General features: G+C 47.9%; 1 protein-coding gene across 2 annotated transcripts; it reads left to right on the forward strand.

The window, feature by feature from the left end:
- The first annotated feature begins 3,053 nt into the window (after positions 1-3,053).
- Positions 3,054-21,373, forward strand: GPRC5A (G protein-coupled receptor class C group 5 member A). Of its 2 annotated transcripts, none has more exons than XM_008707005.2 (4): positions 3,054-3,179; positions 16,856-17,784; positions 20,038-20,096; positions 20,402-21,373. In XM_008707005.2, exons 2-4 carry the CDS (start codon positions 16,863-16,865, stop codon positions 20,492-20,494), a joined length of 1,074 nt encoding a protein of 357 aa, XP_008705227.1. In that variant the 5' UTR covers positions 3,054-3,179; positions 16,856-16,862; the 3' UTR covers positions 20,495-21,373. The 2 variants fall into 2 exon arrangements, with proteins under 2 accessions (XP_008705227.1, XP_008705228.1); XM_008707006.2 differs by lacking the exon at positions 3,054-3,179 and adding an exon at positions 6,970-7,127.
- The last annotated feature ends 712 nt before the right edge of the window (positions 21,374-22,085 follow it).

Here is a 22,085-nt window from a genome sequence, read left to right on the forward strand (position 1 = left end):
CCCCTGCTTGTGTTTCCTCTCTCTCTGGCTGTCTCTCTGTTAAATAAATAAATAAATAAATAAATAAATAAAATCTTTAAAAAAAAAGGGATGGGAGGAGAAAAAGAGGTTAAAAGAAGGGTAGAAGACAGAGTGCTAAGAGAACAAGGTGGGAAATCTGAAGTCAGTGGCAAAGTGCAGAATCATCAGTGTATCCTTTGGGTAAATACCTAGCCGTGCAATTGCTGGATCATAGGCTAGTTCTATTTTTAATTTTTTGAGGAACCTCCATACTGTGGACTTTAAGAAACAAAACGAATGGTCATAGGGGAGAAAAGAGAGAGGAAAACCAAGAAACAGACTCTTAAGTATAGAGAACAGACTGATGGTCCCACCCTGGGTAGGTCTGTGGGGGGGATGGGCTCAATGGGTGATGGGGATTAAGGAGAGCACTTGTCATGATGAGTACCCGCTATTGTAGTGCTGAATCGCTACATTGTATGCCTGAAACGAATATTACCCTGTATGTGAACTAACTGGAATTTATTTTTTTTTTAAGTTTTTAAAAATTTATTTAAGCCATCTCTACACCCAACATGGGGCTTGAACTCAAGACCCTGAGATTAAGAGCTGCAAGCTCTACACACTGAGCCAGCCAGGGGCCCCAACGAACTGGAATTTAAATAAAAACTCAAAAAAAAAAAAGTGAAGAATAATGGCTTCATGGTCAGGGGTAGCTTTCCCCACAAAACTCTCACACACACACAGAGCCTCAGACGTGCTGAATGTCACCCAGAGAACAAGAAGCGAGAGGAAAAACAGAACACAGTCACACCTTTCTCATTAGGTGTCCCTGAGTTTCTTGTCCCAGGGAAGACAAGAAGGGGAAGAAATCCCCAAAGTCACGTCCTCTCTGCTTTCACTTCCTCCTCGGACACTTGACATCTTTTTCTGGACATCAGGAACCTCGCCCTGGGCCTGGTGATTCAGAGTCTTATAATGCCTGAGCTGGAGGTGCCCTTGGAGGCTGCCAGTCCTGGGAGCCACCAGCCACACAGGGCTTTTGAACACCTGCAACGGGGCTACCCCAAACTGACAAGTGTCGAGTGAAAAATATACACTGCAGTTTTGAAGAGCTAGTTTGAAACAAAAGAATGTAAAATAGCTCACTAATATTTTTTAAAAGCTTGATCATACTGAAATGATAATGTTTGGGATCTGTTGGGTTAAATAATATTAAAATGAATCCCCCTTTTTTATGTATTTTAATGGGGCTGCTAAAATTTTTGTAAAATTTTTGATTTTTAAAATGTATTATTATTATTATTATTATTATTATTATTATTATTATTTTAACAAACCCTTGTGGGTTTAACAAAGGGTTTAACAAACCCTTGTGGGAGGGCTGGGGCGGTGGGGGGAACTGCTCTGCTATCTACAAAACCCTGACCCAGAAGCAGGTCTAGGAATGGTTTAGCGCCCAGTTCCCCAGGAAAGGCCTTCGGGCCATGCCCCGTTTCCCCGGAGGAGGCGCTCTCTGCACAGCGGCTGCTAGAAAATTTAACATTACCTATGTGGCTGGCATTTGTGGCTTGAATGGTAGATCTGTTGGACAAGGCTGGTCTCTTCCAACTTCCTCCTTGACCACAAGAAAACTGAGGGCCAGAAAGAAGACCTCACTTAGCAGACGGCACACACTAAAAAGCACTGTTACTTCCACCAACCTCTCAGTTGCCCCTACCACACACACACACACACACACACACACACACACACACACACACACACACCCTCTAGGAGCCTGGGGACAGCAGCAGAACCCTGGGCTGCAGCCCTCAAGGAAATGTTCCAAGATTCAGGACATTGGCTGTGGTTTCTTGGGAGTGAAATGAAAACCGAACAAAATCACATTTTAAAAGTCCAATAGACTCTGGAAACTTCGGTGGGGGGACAACGCTGGGGAGCCGTCGCCTTCCCCTATGAATTCACAGGCACAGTAACACAGATTAGTTTAGCGGGTGTGCCAATCGGCACCTTAAAAGCAGAGAACCCCCCTCCCCCAAGGCAGTTGGGGTGGAGCCTTGCCGGAGCCCAGACGCTGAGGGGCAGCCGCTCAAGGATTGTTTGACAAGTCAACAAAGACAAGTTTCACTGGGATTGGCTTGATAAATGGAAGAGGAGTGGGCAGCGAGGGAGGGGGAAGCAGACACCAAAGGCAAATTCCTTTTCTTCATGATTTCATCTGGCGTCCCCATTCTCATCGACCCGCATTGTCGGGGCTTTCAGAGAGGCACTTAGGAAAGTACAGCGATAATGATGTCTCTGCCGTGGGACAGCACGAACGGTGCTCATCTGAGGACAGTTCCAACAAGTGGACTGGCGGAGCTGACTCTGGACCCCCGAGGAATTTTCCTTGGTTTCCACCTGGCTTTGGCTAGGAAGCCCGAGAATGTGCTCACCTCCTTCCCCGCGCCTGGCTTTCCGCCCTGCCCCGGGTGGGTGAGAGTGATAGAAAGGCTCAGCTAAGGGGAAGGGTGAGAAAATCCGGGGGCGCCGGCGGCGGGGGAGGAAGGGCCACCTGGAGGTCGGCTCTCCTTCCTACACACACGCGCGCGCGCGCGCCGGGGCGGTGGGACCCAGGATTAGCCCCCCGCTACAACCTGGAGAGCCCTTGCCCTTGGCGGAGGGGCGTGCCGGGCGGGGAGGGCGGGTGTCGCTCCCCGCAACCCCCGCTCCGCACGTGACAGCCTGCGGCACGGTAAGGAGCGGTCCGCTGTCGCCTTTCCTCCGGTCCTTGGGACCGGCCGGTGCGCGCGTCCCGCAGCAGTCGGATGCGCTAGGTGGGGCGCGGGTGGTTCCCCCTGTTCCCCCCACCCCCCATTTCAAGGGTGACTGTGCCGCTGACGTCAGGCGGCTTTTGGTTCATTCCCTGGCACGGGAACTGTATTTTCATAACAGCATGCAGCGCCGCGGAACTAGAATAGGCGTGTCCTCTCCCCTGACCCTCTCCCGCCCCTTGTCCCTCTGCTCACCCCCTCGCTTGCTCCCTCCCTCCGGCGACAGCCGCCTTTATAACCGCTCGGCGCCGCGAGGGCGGGAGAGCGCCTGCTGGCTGCCCCAGCACCGAGGGGCTCCCGTGTCGCCTCCGACGCGCGGGAAGCGAGCAGCTCAAGTTCACGCGCCAAAGCGAGGGTTTAAGGGTAAGTGGGGCGCACACCGCTCGGGGCGCGCTCGGCCTCCAGATTTAAATCCTGCGGGTGGGGGAAGTGCGGCGCTGGGTGGGGTGGGATGCAAGAAACGAGAACTCCCTGGTAATGGACTACAGCTGGCTGTGAGGGAATAAAAGTCCCAAGAAAGGAATTTCCCTAGTTTAACTCAACTCAGTTTTATCCCCCCTGAGCTTCCCGGGCTACGATAGAGGCAGAGAGCAAAAAGATAGCCAGGATAATAGTGTGTGCTGGAACACGTTGTACAGACTTTTAGCAGGTGGAATCCTGGCTGGGCACGTGAGCGGTTTTGGGATCATACTAGGGGAAGAAAAAAGACGGAGGAAGGTTTTAGATGAAGGGATTGGGAGTGGAGAGGGTTGGGGATTGGGGGTGGGGGAGGTAGGAGGAGGGAGATGGTGACAATTGCTACTTCACTCAGTACTGAAAAGTTTTGATTTATTTTGTCCTTCCACAACAAGCGTATTCTTCAGAATTTTGGGAAGTAGATTGTAGAAGATTGTAGAAGCCCCCGCTTCTCTTGATGTGTCGGGCTGTTGGCTCTACAGCATTCCCTCCCTGGCGGTCCTTTGAGTTGCTCAGGAACCTTGGGGCAGATGGAAGCTGATTACCCAATATCAGCCCACCTTCTGGCAACAGCTAGATAGGACCCAGGTATGGCCTCAAGGCTGTCCAAGCCTGCTCAGAATCAAGGAGTTCTGAAGGATTTTTTGGTTCCCGACTTCTTTCTGGACTGATTTCTTCTCAGAGGCCACACCTGTTGAAGGGTTCAGATGAATCAGCCACCACTTTGGGCTCATTCCTGAAGGGGAATACCTGAACCACTTTAGATGCAATGGGCTGGGGCCCATGGGAGGGGTGAGAATGGGGGTCAGAAGTCCACCCTCCAGGTCTGTGTGCTGGCTATTACTAGGAGAGGGAAGAATCAGCTATTACTAGAAGAGGGAAGGAATGATAGATAGGAAGAAACAGAAAGGCGTATGGTGAGATGTGGGCTCAGAGGGTAGATAGAAAGGAGTAGAACATCCCTGGGAAGTCTTGAGTCAGGAAGACTGAGTTCTCATCCAGGCTCCGCCACACCATGTAGCTATGAGACAGCTGGGGCCTGGGCCTTGAGTTCCTCCTAAGGGGTCTTGGGAAGGCCCCCAGCTCCTTCCCAGGGCTGAGATTCTAGCCCTTCTGTGTCTGCACGTGTCCCTTTGGGAGTCCTCTCTGGCGTCTGCTTCTTTGTATTCCACTCCTTAGTGAAAATTGAAAATGGATTTTGACTGATTTCATTCTGCTTATTTTGGAAGTTGGTCTTCAGATCCGCTTCTGTTTAAAAAATCCAGATTGAACTGAGAAAATGGTCAGGAAATGATATGTTGGTATATTAGGACCTTAAAAAACAGTGAATTGAATAGTATTTTCACTTGAGGGGGTCTCAGATTTTCTGAGTAGTTTGGTGTGTTTGTTTCTATTTTTATTTCTATATTTATTGCCTTGTGGCCAGAATATGTAGTCTGCATATTTCTTATTTTAGGATTTCAGATTTTTTTTTTTTTTTGGTGATCTAAAACATACTATTTTTGTAAATGTTCCATAACCACTTCAACAGAAGCAATCGTATAGAGCAGGGGTTGATAAACTAGGTCCATGGCCAAACACATCTCACAACCTCTTTTTGTAAATAGTTTTGTTGGATCACAGCCATGCATTTGTCTATGGGTTATCTATGGCTGCTTTCAGCTACAAACATATGGTCTGCACAGCCTACCCTACTTATTAGTTGGCCCTCTACAGAAAATGTTTGCTGATCACAGATATAGAGATTCTGAATTATATGATTAACAACGGAGATATGAACATATAAACAACGGATATGAACATAGAGAACATATGAATTATAGAGTATTTCAATTAAGGTATTCATAGAACATTTATAAAAATTTACCATATTATTATTCCTTTGTCTTTTTCATCTGCTGAGGACTGATAAAGAATATTAAAGTCTCCTAGAAGTATTAAAGTCTCCTATAAAGATAGCATTTCTTTTGGGTTCTCTTTGTATTTCTGGTAGTTTTTGTTTTATGTGTTTTGGTGCTATGTTATTCAGTGCATTAAAGTTTATAATAGTTGTATCTTAACCGTGGAGTATCCCTAATTATTATAAAGCAAACTTTTTGGTCTATATAATATCTTTTTGCTTTAATTAAACTTTGTGTGATATTAATACCTCAACTCTTACTTCATTCCTTACTTTCAACAAACTATTTAATTTTGTACCTGATACATAACACCTGATAAATAAAACCGTTATTCTTACTTATTTTTGCATTTATTTAAATTTTTCCTTTTGCTTTCAATGTTTTTTTTTGTTTTTTGTTTTGTTTGTTCTTAGAGAGGGGGGTAGGGACATAGGGAGAGGGGGAAAGAGAATCTTAAGTAGGCTCCACACCCTGGGCGGAACCTGACATGGGGCTGATCTCACAACCCTAAGATCTTGACCTGAGTGGAAGTCAAGAGTCGAACACTTAACCAACTGAGCCACCCAGGCACTCCAACTTTGAACCGTTTCTGAATCTTGCTGTTTTAGGTGATGTTCATATAAGTATATTATAATTTAATTTAGTATTTTTTCAAAATGAAAAAGTTACTATTTTACATTTATTGTAATAATTGTTGCTTGCTATTACCAAATAATTTTTGGCCACATGATCTGCTCTCTCCATCCTTTCCCACATTAGGCGTCTGTATCTACTAGTGGTAGCTTGTGCCATTCTCAGGGCTTAAAACACAGGCTTGTAAGGAGAGATGATAAGTTTAGCTTGGGACTTGTTGGATTGAACATGAATGTGTTCCCTTTAAGGAGGGCCTGTGCGGCTTAGTCAGTTAAGCATCTGCCTTGGGCTCAGGTCATGAGTCTGGAGTCCTGGGATCAAGGCCCACCTTAGGGTCCCTGCTTGGGTCTGCTTCCCCCTCCGCTCCTCATCCTGCTCGTGCTCTCTCTCAGATAAATAAGTAAAATCTTTAAAAAGTATTTAAAAGAAGGTATCTTTTAGAGTTATGAACTGGTATACCAGTAGAGGATTTTATCCACCTGTTTTCTGGAAATTTTAATTTCTTAAAATCCTGGGCCTAAAAGAGATGGAAGTTTCACTCAAAATCTTATTTTCTTTTGTTTTTTTAAAAAGATTTTCAGTATTTTATTTTATATTCCAGCAATTTATTTTACAATAATCTAAATGTCACATGCTTGTTTCAAATGGAGGAAGATGGTATGTAAGGATCCCAGGGAACTACAGGAAAGTGAAGAGACCGGGATAACACTGCAGTTATACTTGTTTAGATCTGCCTGAGGAGGTTTGGTAATTTTTCTCTCCCAGTTACTACAAAGCCACTCAATTCAGTGATGTTATTCAGATGTTATTCATAAGCCGTTGCCATAATCACTCTTCCGTCATCAGAATTAGGATGACTACTCGGAACAGGGGATCCTGGCGATTTCCCTGTAGACACTTTCCATGTATAACTAGTCCTTCACCAAGGGCAGAGAAATTCCTGTGGGACTCCACCCCTGTCTTAGAAGTCAGCCTAGAAAGGGATATGAGGATATTCATCTTCAAAAATTCTTCCGCCCCATTACTCACACTTGATAATAAATAACTTGCTTGGAGTAAATATTCAGTGGTCAGTCTTAGCCCAAAACATTTGCTCGGCAACCACTGTGCGGAGCAGAGCGTGTGTTCAGGAGGATACCAACAACTAGAAAATTTGCTCCGTTACCTTAGAAGCTTGTTATCTGATGGTTGAGTCGGCACTGATAATCATATATAATATAAAACATACATGTGGGAAAACGTGAGCGCTAAGAAATAATGAAGAGATCCACAAATCTAGAACGCGATGAGACTAATAATTTTTAAACACCTCAAGATAGAGGTAAGTTGTGGGCTACGTTTCGAAGCAACGTGGTAAATGGATTGTGTCTAGCAGGGGGACGGTCTTTCTGGCTGAGAGAACAACAAGCAAAGAGCAGGACTTCATCACAAGCCCTTCGATGAGCCCCAATTCCCTTCTGGATAGAAATACTCTTGGAAGATTGGCTTGCCTGTGTGGAGGCGGAGAGCGGGAGTTAGGAAGGCAGGAGGAGAGGGGTGGGAGGACTGATTGGAGAAAAGCCATGGGGCTCAAGTTGGGACTGAATCTGTTCTAACAGATAAAAGGGAGCTAATGTGTTAATCCAAAGGTCCCTTCCCTTCTTTGTTCCCCTTCCTTACAGCACTTAACTCTATCGACTGCTCTTTTATTTTTTTTTAACTGCTCCTTGGCTTCTGGGAAACTACTTGGGGTTATTATTATTATTAGTATTATTATTAGCAACCCCTGATCATTTTTTAAACACCTGTTGCTGACTCCTGCATTGATGAGATGATGTTCCCATGGTCCTGCCCTTGGCCCCCTTCTCACTGTACTTGCTCCCTGTGTGATCTGGTTCTCCTCTCAAGGCTTCAGATAACTCCTCTAGGCCCACCCTGTGCATAAGGTCCAAGCCTCTCTGGAGTCTCAGACTCACATGTCCAAGCGCAGAGGACGTCAGCACAACCTGGGGTCCTAGAGCCTGGCTTCTAAGCGCCATGAGATCTCGGGCAAGTTATTTAATTTCTCTGTGCCTCAAGTGCAAAAAATAGGGTGGTTGTGGAAATTCATTTAAATGAAACAGTGTGTAGCCCAGAGTCAACTCTCAGGAGGACATCGAGCTCGTCATTTCTGGATGCGGCCAATTGCGTGGCCCATATTCATCTCCGATTCAGCTCAGCTCCGTTTGGCATTGGTCCGCAACAGCCTGTATTTCTAAGTTCCATTCAGTTGCCTAAGGCAGAAATCTGAGAATTACCCTGGACTCCTGCACTCCCCAAGCCCTGTCTCTTCTGTCTTCCTAAAACTCTCCCGCTATTGGCCACACATCTTTCATGCCTCACCTCCTTGGTCTTTATAGCATTGAAAAAAAAGACCCGTTAGGTGGAATGACTCACTGTTTTCCATGTGTCCTCAGCATTCCCTGGACACCCTGTGCCCCCTTATTTGTATGTCAGTGGGACCCTATTGGTCCTCCCAGGGGTGGCTGCCGCACTTTTGATCCGTGTGACTCCGACACGTAACACAGTGCCTGACGCAAAGTAGGCACTTAAATGTTTGTCGATTAAGTGTAGGATGGCTCCCTGTGGAGACTTCTCAGAGCCGGTTTAAGTGGAGAGAGCTGGAGGCAGAGAGAAAAACTTCAAAGTTCCTAAGAGTGATTTCGAGATGAAATGAAAAATTACATTACGATTAAGACCACTTGTAAGGGGTTAGTCTTCGCAGCCTCCTGACACTGGACAGGTAACTTCTTATTTATTTATTCGAGCACGTGAGTGGGAGGGAGGGGCAGAGGGAGAGGGGGAGAGAGAGAGAGTCTTAAGCAGACTCGGAGCCCGAGATGGGGTTGGGGCTCGATCCCACCACCCCGAGATCATTGCCGGGCTCCATCCCACGACCCTGAGGTCACAACCCGAGCCAAAACGAAGAGTTTTCAACCCACTGCGCCACCGAGGTGCCCCTGGACCTGTAACTGTTAAGAGTCAGTCTTCTCACCTGTAAAATGGGTTGTAGGAATAGTAAATGAGATAGATAACAGATGTAAAGACATGTAAATGAGAGAATACCTATAAACACGTGAGCAGTCAGCATCGTGCCTGGCTCCGGGGAGCTCAGTATGTGACACTAGCCCTCACTATTTTTACTCGTAATTACATTGGGACTATTACAATATATTGAATGGGGCGATTCAAGAGGAGGGAGAAAACGAAAATGCTAGAAAATCATACATTTGCCTGGCTGGGGTATGTGAAGACTCAGCTTCAACAACCGCAAGTTATTTGGTATTATTCCCCAGGAGGTGCTAACAGGTAGGTATTGTCCTCTTCGTTTTCAGATGACAGAATGAGATATGTCTCATAGGAGGAAGATAAGTGCTTTGGCAAAGGTCGGGGCCCCAGGTTATACACGCTCAGATACTCTGGGGCGGGGCGGGGCCGGGAAGGGTGGGGCCGGGCGAGGGCGCAGCAAGTCTAGCCGGCTTGGGCAATCTTCCAGGTCGGGGCTTCAGCATCCCACCCCCCTGGGGAGAAGAGAGGAGTCTCGGCGAAGCTGGAGGACTCCTCAGTGCCGGCATTTGGCGTGCACAGCAGTCAGTGCCCTATGTCTGTGAAGAGCGAGTCTAGGTCTAGGGTCAGCTTCGCTCCACTACCCGGTGTCTTCGTCTTGCAGGTGTGGCTTCACCTGGTGGCCCTCTCCTTGGCCTGCACTCAGACCCTGAGTCACCTCTAGCCCTGTTTTAGGGTTTGGTTAGGAGTTGGCAGGACATGTTCTTTTAATGACGGGAGGTGGGGCAAGAAGAAGAATGAGGGGGAGGGAGAAAGATTTGGCAGTTGTCTAAAAGGAGCTTTCTAGACTGATGAACTGTGAGGCTGGACTCCGCTCGCACCATCTAGTTCAGCACCGCACCCTCATTTTACAGGGGAGAGGAGGGAGGTTCCAGGAGATAGTGTCCACACCTGACGCAGTTGACACCCCTTCTTTCCAAAGGGGTGGGGTAAAGACGGGGCTTGGACTTGAGCCCGGAAAGTGCCTCCTGCCTCCCCCTTCTTCCCCTCCCTGCCTTTCTTCCTCCCCTGTCTCCTCCTCCTCTTGTGCGTCTTCCTTTTTTTTTTTACTTTTACATCTCCTTTTTCTTTATAACTTTTCTTTTCATGCCCTGACTCATTCCAGAAGGGTTTAGGACAGTGCCAGGTGTCTTCAAGGCCTCGGTTGTAGACGTCGTTGGGTTACTGGACAGTGGGTGGTTATCAGCTTAGTTAGCAGCTGTAATAAGTGAAGGGGTCTCACCCTTATGACTAATGAAAAGTCCTTTCCTCGCGTCCCGGGTCAGAGGCTACACACACTAAAACTGTACCATGTTCCTCCAAAGCGCAGGGTTTAGTCATCAGGGAGTTGGGTGGGAACGGAGGACTGGCTTCTAGTAAATCCGTCTCTGCTTACTGGGAAATCTCAGGATTCATGTTCCCCTGGGAGACTCCTGGAGCATGGCTCCAGACATGGCCCAGAGCCCCTAGCCTCGGACCCAAAGTGTGTTCTAGACAGCTCACGGGAGGAGGATGGGAGAAAGGGAGGTTAGAACTCAGGAGAGCAAACAGGGAGCTAGTGAGGAAACCAGCTACGCCCCACCCCACCCCATCTCATGAACAGCCCCTCCTCTCCCACCAGACTCCACTCCTGTGCCCACCCATACTCATCCATTAGGCTTCTACCACGTGTCAGGTGCTAGTCCAGAGACTGGGGAGAAATATTCATCAACTCCGTCCCTGCCTTCTCAGAGCCTTTGAATCCAGAGGAAGACACAGATTTAGCAATAGGCATAGCAGGGCATAGAGCCTTACGCCTTTGGGCAGGATTATGGCTCTTCTCCCCGGCTGCAAAGAGTGGCTCCGAGAGGACTAGCCCAGAGAGAGGGGTGGATCTTCTGAATGGTCAGGTGAGATGGACGGCCTTAGGGCTGGGAGAAGTGGACTCTTCAAGAGATATGGAAGAGGTGGAATCCATAGGACCTGCGTGTTGGGTCTGGTAATGCAGGATAGGGATTTCTCGGGCCATTTCCCAACTCAGAGGTGGATCTCAAGTTGGCTTTTAGTGTCTGTGCCCCGGGTTCACAAATGGGGAGACCCCTATGATGCCTCCTGGCCTGCTCTCATCTTCTCTCACAAGACCTCCTTTCCTGCCCTGCCTCCTGCAGCCAGCCGGTCTGGGGGACAGTCATTTTGAATCGGAGGCTATGCATAATTGAAACAGCTGGAGTGACTCACAAGGGTCGACTTTGTGCCTCAGTGGATTTCGCCCCTGCTCAAAGCCTCATGCAACGCCTGAGAGCCGATGTAGTCACCCCCATTTCTGAGGGCGGGTTCCTCTTACCAGACAAAGAGCTCTATGGTGTAACTTTGGGGTTAGAATTCTGGTTTGAACCCTGGCCCTGCCATTTCCTAGCTGTATGTCGTGGCTGAGTCAGCTGACTTGTGCCTCGGTTGCTGCAGGTGGAGGACAAGGATGAGGATGACATGAGCTCCAGCGTAAGGGACTTGTGACGGTTAGGAGGGCAGGGCCATAGAAGCATGCCTGATCTTTGCCAAGAGTGAGTGAGGGAGTGTTGAGACTTTCTGTCCCCATTCAGAGCAGTCCAAGAGCAAATTGCTTCTTCCAGCCCCCCTTCGGTCTTTGTAGGAGCTAGTTCTTTCTTGGCTGGACCCTAAGTCTCTCTGCCCTTGACTTTACTTACAAATGATGGCCAAAGAACCCCGGGTCGCATTCCATTTTCTCATTCTTGCTCCAGCCCTTACATCCTTCTCCAAGGCTGTTTCTGTAGCTCCTGGCAGTTCATATTCCCACATGCCGATTGTTTCCCTTTTCCCCTCAAACCTCGCTTTCTAGAAGCCCTTTTAAGCTTCTCAGAACCCTGTCCTTTCCCCTAGCCACCTTCCCTGTCTCTTTTCCCCATCTGGGCCACTCCCTGGGCAACACAGGGCCTTCTCTGTACGGAGCTGCCTGTTAATAAGCCCGGTGAGTGTTATTTTCCTCTGACCAAATTCAAAGTGCTTAGAACATTTTAGACCCATTGCACAACGCCTGTCATGCTGGGGGCAGAGGTGGAGGAGGGCTACCAGAGGTGAAGTAAGGATAATTCCCAAAAAATTAGTCACTCAGATAAAAACTTATTTACTAAGAAAAATTTTAGAAAGACGTTTGTGAAAGAACTGGGAAATATGAACCCTAACTGGATATTTGATATTACAGGGTTATTGTTGACTTCTGAAGTGCAGTTAAGTTAAAAAGGAGTTTTATCTTTTAGAGATACACACTGAGGTGTTTGTGCATAAAGTGATATGGTGTCTGGGGTTTGCTTAAAAATAATCTAGCAAGTGGGGTGGGGATGGTGATGAAGCAGAATTGGCCGTACATTGGTAATTTCTGAAACCAAGCCATGAGCCCATGGGCTTTCCGAGGATGCTTGAAAATGTCAACATTTCTTTAAAAACAGTGGGTTTTTTAAAAGAATATTTTAATTTATTTAAGAGGGAGAGAGAGAGCGAGAGCAAGCAGGAGTGGAGGGGAGGGGCAGAGGGAGAAGCAGACTCCCCCACTGAGCAGGGAGCCCACGCGGGGCTTGATCCCAGGACCCCGAGATGATGACTGGAGCCAACGCCCAACTGACTGAGCCACCCAGGCCCCCCTAAAAACAGTGTCCTAAGGCACTTCGGGGATTGTTTCCCCATCTCCGTGTATGATTAGGGTGGGCGGTGGAGGTGAAATTGAGGGAAATCGGTTTTCTTCTCTCTCCACACCCGTGGCCCATTGCTCTCATCGGACCCTGGTCTGCGGATGCCAGGAGGCCCGGGACACAACCCCGTCCTGCACAGCTGCCACCAGAAGGGAGCGGCCCAGGGGTTCAAGTTGGGGGCAAGAGGTTCTGCTTCACTGTTCCTCTGGCCAGCACCACAACCATCCTTCAGGGGAACACCTCATCTGTCTCTGTCCAGACTTCGAGTCCTCAGGCCCACAGTCCTTCCTCATTGCCTGGTGAGGTGGTGATGCTGATGACTGCTTGTCAAGGGACAGTGCTACCTTGGTGGGTGGGGAGGGAGCCGTGGGCAGGGCGGGACTGGGAGAGGGAAATACCTTTGCAACTGGACACCGCCCTTATGACGGATCTGAGAGGGGGTGAGGTGGAGAGGTGAAGGGGAGCAGGGAGGAAGGGAAGGAAATGCGCCCAGCCTAGGTCCCTCCCTTCCCCGGGGCGCACTGTGCTTGCATAGGGGGGGCTGGGGGCTTCTTCGCCTCTCATACTCCCAGCGCTCACAGTGAGCCCCCCCTGCACCTCTCTTCCCCCTACCACCACCACAGTAGGGTGTTCATAGGCAAGGCAAATCAGACTTTGGGGACTCGGGTTTCAGCAGATGCCTGTCCTCTTCCTCCCGTTCCTCATTCTGCGCCGCCCTGAAGAGGTAGAAGGTGACCTTTCTTTGCTCTGTGCTCTGCCCGCGGTAGGGGTGACGTGCGGTAGAGTGCAGGGAACAGACCCCTGGAGACGAAGGCCATGGGCAGCCCGTGGCTGTAGAGGCAGATTCTGTCTGTCTGTCCCTTCTGCTACGCTAGGGCGCTTGTCTGTTTTCCCCTTTACCACCAACTCTCTACACTAGTGATGGGCACATAGTGGGGCTCTGGAGACACCGGTTGCGGGAATGACTTGGACGATACAAAGTTACGCTTGGCGAGCCAAATTTCATGGAAAAGTGAGGAAGATAGATTGAAGCGACAAATTCTTTGCTATTTAGATTCCTTAAATTATTTTATTCTAGCACGCCACGCCTGTCATATTCCAACATCTGCATAATATTCATGTATATGTGTTTTATATTGCGCATAGATATATATATAATTTTTTCCCTAATTGCCATAAAAATAAAACAATGCTAGGGCGATGACTACCTTATCTAACTGAAATGCAGATTTTGTATCTTTTTTTTTTTAGGATTTATTTAGTTACTTGAGAGAGGTGGGGGCGGGGCAGAGGGAGAGAATCTTTCAAGCAGACTCCACACTGAGTGCGGAGCCCAACCAACAGACGAGGGGGCTGCATCCCAGGACCCTGAGATCATGACCTGAGCTGAAACCAAGAGTCAGATGCTTAACCGACTGTGTCACCCAGGCTCCCCCAGATTTTGAATCTTTAAGGGAAGCAGACGTTTGAATTCTGTCTGCATTGAAGAAGCTCCTCATTTGGCCTGGACGGTTAGTGAGCAATGGCTTGTTCTGTATCCCATTCTGCTGTGTCCCTAACTTGTGGTTGGGTCTTGAAGACCTAAGATGGAAGAAGGAGAAACTGGTGTTCTTTTTCCCTTGGCTTGATCACGGCGTCCCACAGAGCTGTGAAGGGCTGGAGAAATCTTGTCCATAAGCACGTCTGGACATGTGGTAAAGACATTCTGAGCTGTTTTTTCTGGTATAAGGAAAGAGGCAGGATGCAGCAAATGTTTCGTACCCTTTCGTACCGCTTCCCGATCCCAGCGGTTCCCCTTCTTTCCAATTCCTTTCTGCACAGTCTGTGCCTATTTGGCCTTAGAGGAGGCCAGGATCTTTCACTGGTGGTTTTCTGTGGAAGGGTTCTCAGTGAGCCTTCCCCTCCAATAACTGTGTCCCCTACTCCCTGCCCTGACCGTATTTCCCTTTTAGTCAGTTCAGAACTTTTCACTGTTGAGTGAGCAATCCTATCGGGAAAAGAAAATCTAAAGCCACTCCCCTCCCCCCAAAAATTCACACACAAATAGCATTTAACAAAACAAAAGGAATGGTGTCATAGAAACTGATAAACAGCCTGATAATCCAGAAAAAAAAAATCACAGTTTGTTGACAAACTGTTAAAACCTTAGCACTTCTGAATTTCAGTGCCTTACCGGACATTGACTTTGGACTTTGAGAGCTGTGTATTTTAAGGAAATATACAAACTCCTTCCCTGCAATTTCCCAATTTATCTTCCCACCGTGCCCTGAATTCTTAGGAATCAGATTTTATGAGGTTTGGGACATCAGCTGGGTTTAAAATTGACATGGAGGTTGCGGGAGCAGAGAAGGAAGCAGATCTGGGAGATCAAGGAGAGATACATGGGAAGTATAGCCAGTCAATTATTCTTTTTTTAAAGATTTTATTTACTTATATATTTGAGAGACAGACAGTGAGAGAGAGAAGGGGCATGCACACTTGCCAGCTGGACTGGGAGGTGGGGGGTGCTGAGTAGGAGGGAGAGGAACAAGCAGATTCCAAGTTGAGTGTAAAGCCCAACATGGTGCTCGATCTCAGGACCCCTGAGATTACCACCTGAGCCAAAATCAAGAGTCCACACTTAATCAACCGAGGACCCAGGGGCCCCCAGCCAGTCAATTCTGATTGTCCTTGAGTGGGTGAGCAGATTACCTGCTTTGTGGATCATCTATCACCTGGGAGCTCCTAGCCTGTGTGGGACTGAACTAAGTGGAATCAAGACCATAAATAGAGCTGGTTTATGGGGCATCTGATGAGGGAGGAAAAGGGGAAGACGTAAGAGAAGGAGACAGAGAGAATGAGAATATCTCAGATTGCATTTAAGGCCAACTAGAACTCATTCGAGAGGTGACACCTGTTGTAGTTAAGAGCATGGGTCTTAGAGCCAGATAACTCAAGTTCAAATTCTGCTTCCGCCATTTCTTCACTGTATGATGTTCGGCAAGTAACTTGACTTGTTTCTGCCTCAGTTTTCACATCTGTGATATAGGGCTAATATTTTTCACTTCCTAGAGTTGCTATGAAATTAAACTAATATATATGAAAGGTGATTGGAAGAGTTTCTGATCCAGAGTAAAAATGAGCATTAGCTATTGGTAATATCTTTCATTGGATTATCCACTGTTTTTTGGTGCATCTTCCAGGACTTCCCTCCTTACAGATAGTAAAGAAGTTGTTATGACAGAGAAGACTCTTTCCATCACTTTTTAGAATAAGGCTAGAGCCATCTTTACAAACCTTAAGGAGGGAAAAAAACCTAACATGTGACTGCAGAGCTGAAGAAGAGGTGCCAGTGGTGGTGAAGTAGATGTTTGGCCTTCCATAGAGAAATCTAGACTTCAGATAACTCCTCTTATCCATGAAAGAATAGGATTCTTACAGGGGCGCCCGGGTGGGTCAGTTGGTTAAATGTCTGCCTTCAGCTCAGGTCATGATCCCGGGGTCCTAGGATCGAGCCCCACATTGGCCTCCCTGCTCAGTGAGGAGTCTGCTTCTCCCTCTGCCCCTCCCCACCCCATGCATGTGTATGCATGCATGCTCTCTCTCCAATAAATAAATAAAATCTTTTAAAAAGATTTTAAAAATAGGGGCGCCTGGGTGGCTCAATCGTTGGGTGTCTGCCTTCAGCTCAGGGCGTGATCCTGGCGTTCTGGGGTCAAGCCCCACATTGCGCTCCTCCGCTGGGAGCCTGCTTCTTCCTCTCCCACTCCCCCTGCTTGTGTTCCCTCTCTTGCTGGCTGTCTCTCTCTCTGTCAAATAAATAAAATCTTAAAAAAAAAATAAATAAATAAAATAAAAGTAAAAAGATTTTAAAAATAAAAATAAAATCTAAGAAAGAATGGGATGCTTACAAATGTCTGAAACTGAGGCAAAGGTGGAAAAAACCTCGAGACTGATGATTAAAGTTTAAGCTTAGAGATTTCCGTGTTCATGAATTTGCAAAATACTAGCCCAAAATATCAGAAACCTGGCAAGTTATTTTTTGAAATCAGACCCCAGAAGCCCTCAACAGAGCACTGAGTTGTCTGGCATCAGGGTACACATTAGTGGAGCTTAATTGTGGGGAGATTTGGTTTTTCCTTCATCAGTCTTTAGAATTTGCCACAAGCGGTGGAGAAAAGTTAATAGCTTTATCTAATGTAGCAAGTTCAGGGGCAATACCCTGGCCCAACACACACAAGTTTTCCCTCATCTTTCTGGGTCCCTGTGCCTGAGTTTGTTAGGAGACTCACCTCTCCTTCTCCCCCACTTTGCTTTGACGCAGGACCAGAATGGCCACAACACACCCTAGTGGTTGCCGCTCAAGCCTGGACGCCAGGTACTACAGACTGTGTGATACCACTGAAATTTGGGGCATTGTCCTAGAAGCAGTGGCCGCAGCTGGAGCTGTGACCTCGGTGGGCTTCATGTTTGCTCTCCTGATCCTCATCTGCAAGGTGCAAGACTCCAACAAGCGAAAAGTGCTCCCGACCCAGTTCCTCTTCCTCCTGGGTGTTCTGGGGATCTTTGGCCTTACCTTCGCCTTCATCATTAAACTTGATGGCAGCACAGGGCCCACCCGCTTCTTCCTCTTTGGCGTCCTTTTCTCCCTCTGCTTCTCCTGCCTCCTGGCTCATGTTTTCAACCTGACGAAGCTGGTGCACGGGAGGAAGCCCCTGTCCTTGCTGGTGATGCTGAGCCTGGCCGTGGGCCTCAGCCTGGTGCAGGACATCATTGCTGCTGAGTACCTCATCCTTACCATGAACAGGACCAGCGTCGACATCTTCTCTAAGCTGTCTGCCTCTCGGCGCAATGAAGACTTCGTCATGTTGCTCATCTATGTCTTCTTCTTGATGGCGCTGACCTTCCACATGTCCTGCTTCCTCTTCTGTGGATCCTTCAGTGGCTGGAAGAGGCATGGGGTGCACATCTTCCTCACCATGCTTCTCTCCATTGCCATCTGGGTGGCATGGATCGCCCTGCTCCTGATTTCTCCCTTTGGCCCCACGTGGGATGATACCATCCTCAGCTCAGCCTTGGTTGCCAATGGCTGGGTTTTCCTCTTGGCTTACATTGCCCCTGAGTTCCAGCTGCTCACAAAGCAACGGAACCCCATGGATTACCCCGTGGAGGATACACTTTGTAAACCTCAACTCATGAAGCAGAGCTATGGTGTGGAGAACAGAGCCTACTCTCAAGAAGAAATCACCCAAGGTACAGAGCACGTGAGAATCCCTTGTAGAAAGAGGAAGGAGAATCATAGGAGATTATAGCTGTAAGGAACTCAAGAAGATCCAGGTCATACCCCTGACAGAATAGATAAGATCCCCAAGGCTCAAAATCATCCAGCTAATTAGAGTTCTGATAGAACTGGAAGCTGGCCTCTGGAGTCTTAATCTAGTACTTTCTACACAATACCCTGTAGGTTTCTCTGAGTCAAAATAAGATGGAGCAAAGGAATGACTGAAAAACTCTAGAGACAAGTAGGTGAGGTTGTGTTCTTTATAAAAGAGAGCTAGGTATTCCCCAGAAATGTGGAGCCTTCATAGATTTGAATATAGAAAGCCAAACCATGATTTCTCCCTATGGTCACAGAGCACAGAGGAAGGAGAATGCCCTTTTATCATAAACCAGCAGGGATCTCCATAAAGTTACTGGGGATTCTGATTTATCCTGAAGAGCCACATGCCTCTGGGCCCATGGGAGGGAAGAGATTGTGTCTGACATGAAAGAGTCAAATGATTTTGCTCCTGCCTGAAGTTGTGAGTAACCAGGTGTTATGTTGTTCACACACACACACACACACACACACACACACACACACGGCTAAACCGATAGCTAGAGACTGTCCTTGCCCCAGGGAATCTAGTCATTGGTCTCTGGGGCTTACATTGATCTCTGGGCCTAATCAAGGAGGGGGATGGGTTTGGGACAGGAGTGAGGGACCTCCAAGGCGAGATTCATAGCTTCAGCTAATAATTTTCTCTGCCCTTGAAGCTGGAGGTGAAAGCTTCCTCGTGCTTCTCGTGCTTCTCGCAGCAGCTGTGGTTCCTCTCCTGGGCACTTGGAAGCCTGAAGGGAAGCAGGGATGGCTGGAGGGGATATTTTAGCACCATCGTCCATTCTCATGCCTTCACTCTGTCACCATACTCCTGGACTCCCTGTTTTCATTCCCTAACTATAATTCCTCCATTTCATCCTTCTTTCCATCCATTTTATGGACAACTGTCACCTTCGTCTCCCTAAAATACTTCTCCGACTGCCGTATTTTCCTGCTCACATACCTCACTGGCTCCCCAGTACCCACCATGTTTGCATTGGGAGGTTTTTCACAGCCAGAACCCAACAACCATGGAAGCCGTGGTCTCAATCCAAACAAACCAAGTCACTACATTTCCCTGCCTGCGTGTCCAGGCTCCAGGCATGTCCTCCTCCTCCCTGCCCTCGACCTTTTCGAGTCACAAGTTCCCTAGTCTCTCATTATTCACTCTGCCCGCAAGCTGTAGAACTTTGAAATGCTCTTATCAGAGTGTGTCTCATCCCATAGTTATTTGCATAGCTGTCATATATCTCTTGCTCTTAAGTGTCAGCCTCATGCCAGGAATCATTCTAGTTAATCTTTAGATATATTTTTTTAAAGATTTTATTTGCTTATTTGAGAGAGAGAGAGACAGAGATAGCAAGAGAGAGCAGGAGCGGGGAGGAGAGGGAGAAGCAGGCTCCCCACTGAGCAGGGAGCCTGACATGGGGCTCGATCCCAGGACCCCGGGATCATGACCTGAGCTGAAGGCAGACACGTAACTGACTGAGCCACCCAGGCACCCCTAATCTGTAGATTTTCCACAGTATCTTATATAGAGAAAGTATCTGAGGAGTGTGTGAAGTAACTGAACAGGTACATTTGGTGGGAAATAAATGGATTGTTTTAATTGTATTCATGATGATTGTATGCATTTGCTCTTTTGTTCCAGAATTTAAATCCCTCTAATTCCCAAAATACACAGAAAACAATTGCTCATAAGTTCTGCCCCCTCCCAAAGAAAGTAAAAAGAAAAAAACATTTTTTTTTCCTTGTGGGCAGTTAAGGAAGTGGGTAAATCCTCAGTGAGATTCACTCTAGGTAACACCTTCTAGCCAGATCTATATCTGAAAAGGCTGGTTTCAAATGTGCTTTTGAAGTGGACCTGGGATGAGGTGTGCTGCCAGGGACGTTTTCTGGAAAGGCGCTTCCCTAGTGATCCTCTCTTGGTAGTTACTCATTTATTCCTCCAGTATGGTGCTTCCTTCGTGCCTGGCCCCTGGGCCCGGGACAGTCTCCCCCTCCATGAAGCTCATGTTCTATTGGGGAGACAGACAAACAGACGGCAGGACATGTTTTGATAGTTGACTGAATCCGGGTGAGCACAGGCTGGAGCAGGAAGTAGGTGGGGCCCCAACGCCGTAACCCGTCTTCTCCCTCTGTTTCAGGTCTGGAAGAGCTAGGTGATACACTCTATGCTCCTTACTCCACCCATTTTCAGCTACAGGTAAATGGTTTCTTTCTCCTTTTTTGTCACTGGCATTAACTCCCCAGGAATGTTTGTCCTCCAGGAACACAGGATGTAGCCATTCTGAGGGCCCCTCAGTGGCCACCTGGGAAGGACGATGTGTCTCCTTTCTTGTGATCTGCCTCGTGGGTTAGCATGGGAGACTGGAGAGCAGGGCACAGGGAGGGGGCTTCAGGGGGAGGGATGGGAGAAGGGGAGAAAGTTAAGTTTCCTGCCCAGGTCGGAGCTCTGTTGAAATATCCAGGAAGTGAAGGGGCTTAACAATATGGCTGCTTCCTTTTCAGAATCGGACCTGCCAGAAGGATTTCTCCATTCCACGGGCCCAGACTCGGACTAGCCCTTACAATGACTATGAAGGAAGGAAAGATGGCAGTTAGCCGTTCTGAAGAGTGGGACAAACACAGCAAGTCAGCCAACCAGTGGGGAGTTCAGAGGGATGTGGGCTAAATCCCGAGGTGCCCAAGGAAACTGTACAAAACCTTTCGGGAAGAACTTGCCTTCCCTTCTGGAGTTGCTGAGGGGCTAACAAAGACTCCAGGGCCTAACACTCTAGTGTTTTCCTTTGTCCCGGGCTTAGGATACTTCTTTTAAGTGGGAGGGAGTCTCTGGCAACCCAGGGTGTGCCCATTACTCTGCCCAGTCATTTCACAAGTGACTAAACTCTGGTCATCTGATGGCTTCCGGGCTCAGTGAGCTTCAGGAGCCCGCTCTTCTCACTCAAGGCTGGTTTTGTGAGGATGGCTGGGCCCAGAGCAGAACTGCAAACCTGAGCAGAAACAGCCCAGGCCTGTCCTGCCGAAATCTACACTGGAAGCCAACTGACTGGCACCCTGCCATCTTGCCTGGGTAGGAGAGGCTAAAGGTCATCCCAAATGTACTCGTCTCTATGGCGCTAACACGGGGCCCCTGTGGGTCCCTAGCACCAATTCACTGGTCACCATTCCCAAACTTGGTGTCCATCCCTGGACATAGGCTCCCCTGTAGGCTTTACCAGAACTTCCTCTTCTGTATCTCATGGGCAGGCACAAGCCCGATTTCTGCTTGCCAGGAGAATTCATGCACCGTTCCTGCTCTAAATTCCTGGCACTGATTATTCCGTCATCCCCTTGCTCCTCAGCTTCTGTAAATAGCTTTGCACTGTGCTCACCACCTGTGTTCTGTAAGTGGACATTGTCTACAAATGGGGAGTCTTCCTTGTATAATAAGTTATTCAACGCTCCTCGCTTGGAGACGCAATAAAGATGTGGTGGCAAGTCTTTCATGGTGGCAGAGGGGTGTGCATTGGACCTGCAGGAGAGACAGTGGACTCTAGTCTTCATGTGGAGCTGAAGACCCAGAGCTGAAGTTCAAGGTTCAATTCCACTGGGTGTACACTTGACCCTTCTCCATGACGCGTTTCTCCTTCTCCTCCCTACGTCTAAGGCAAGTGTGTTTTCCCCACTCGTTGAGATGAGTGGCAAGGGTGACGGGAGCCAAGAACGGTCACGGATCCTGAGGTTTTGTGGCAGGAAGGCAGAGGAGTGGCAACCTTGGAATGGGGTTTGGCAGGCCAGGAAGGACAGGGAGGAGACCTCAAAGCCAGCTTCACGATGCACGGTTTAATTGTAGGAGGGAATAATACATTCAGATCCCTATTTGACAGAATTGATTCATAATATCCCTTGGAAAAGACATGGTACCTAACAATTATTATTTACTTAATCCCAGAAAAGCTCTGTGGGGAGGGGCCATAGGAAACACTTTTTGGTGAAGGAAAAAAAAAATCTCTGTGTACAGAAACTGGATGACATTTAATAACTTGTAGCTGAATTAGGGGGTTACCTCCTAAGAGCCTGATGCTCTGCTTTTCATCAAAAGGCAAACCTGGTGTGGGAAGAGGGTTGAGGTGAGGTTGGAGGTGAACTGATGACACTCTGATCTAAGGATATTTACATTCCACAAAGATTTGGTAGATTGTTTCTCACACGG

The sequence above is a fragment of the Ursus maritimus genome, unplaced genomic scaffold (genome assembly GCF_017311325.1).
Source record: "Ursus maritimus isolate PB19 unplaced genomic scaffold, ASM1731132v1 scaffold_26, whole genome shotgun sequence".
NCBI classification, from domain to species: domain Eukaryota; kingdom Metazoa; phylum Chordata; class Mammalia; order Carnivora; family Ursidae; genus Ursus; species Ursus maritimus.

Bases quoted from the DNA above. Each gene is read 5' to 3' on its own strand.
- GPRC5A (XM_008707005.2), top strand. From the start codon at position 16,863: ATGGCCACAACACACCCTAGTGGTTGCCGCTCAAGCCTGGACGCCAGG. The intron at 17,785-20,037 runs GTACAGAGCACG...CCTCTGTTTCAG, and splicing joins TCAAGAAGAAATCACCCAAG to GTCTGGAAGAGCTAGGTGAT. The intron at 20,097-20,401 runs GTAAATGGTTTC...CTTCCTTTTCAG, and splicing joins CCACCCATTTTCAGCTACAG to AATCGGACCTGCCAGAAGGA.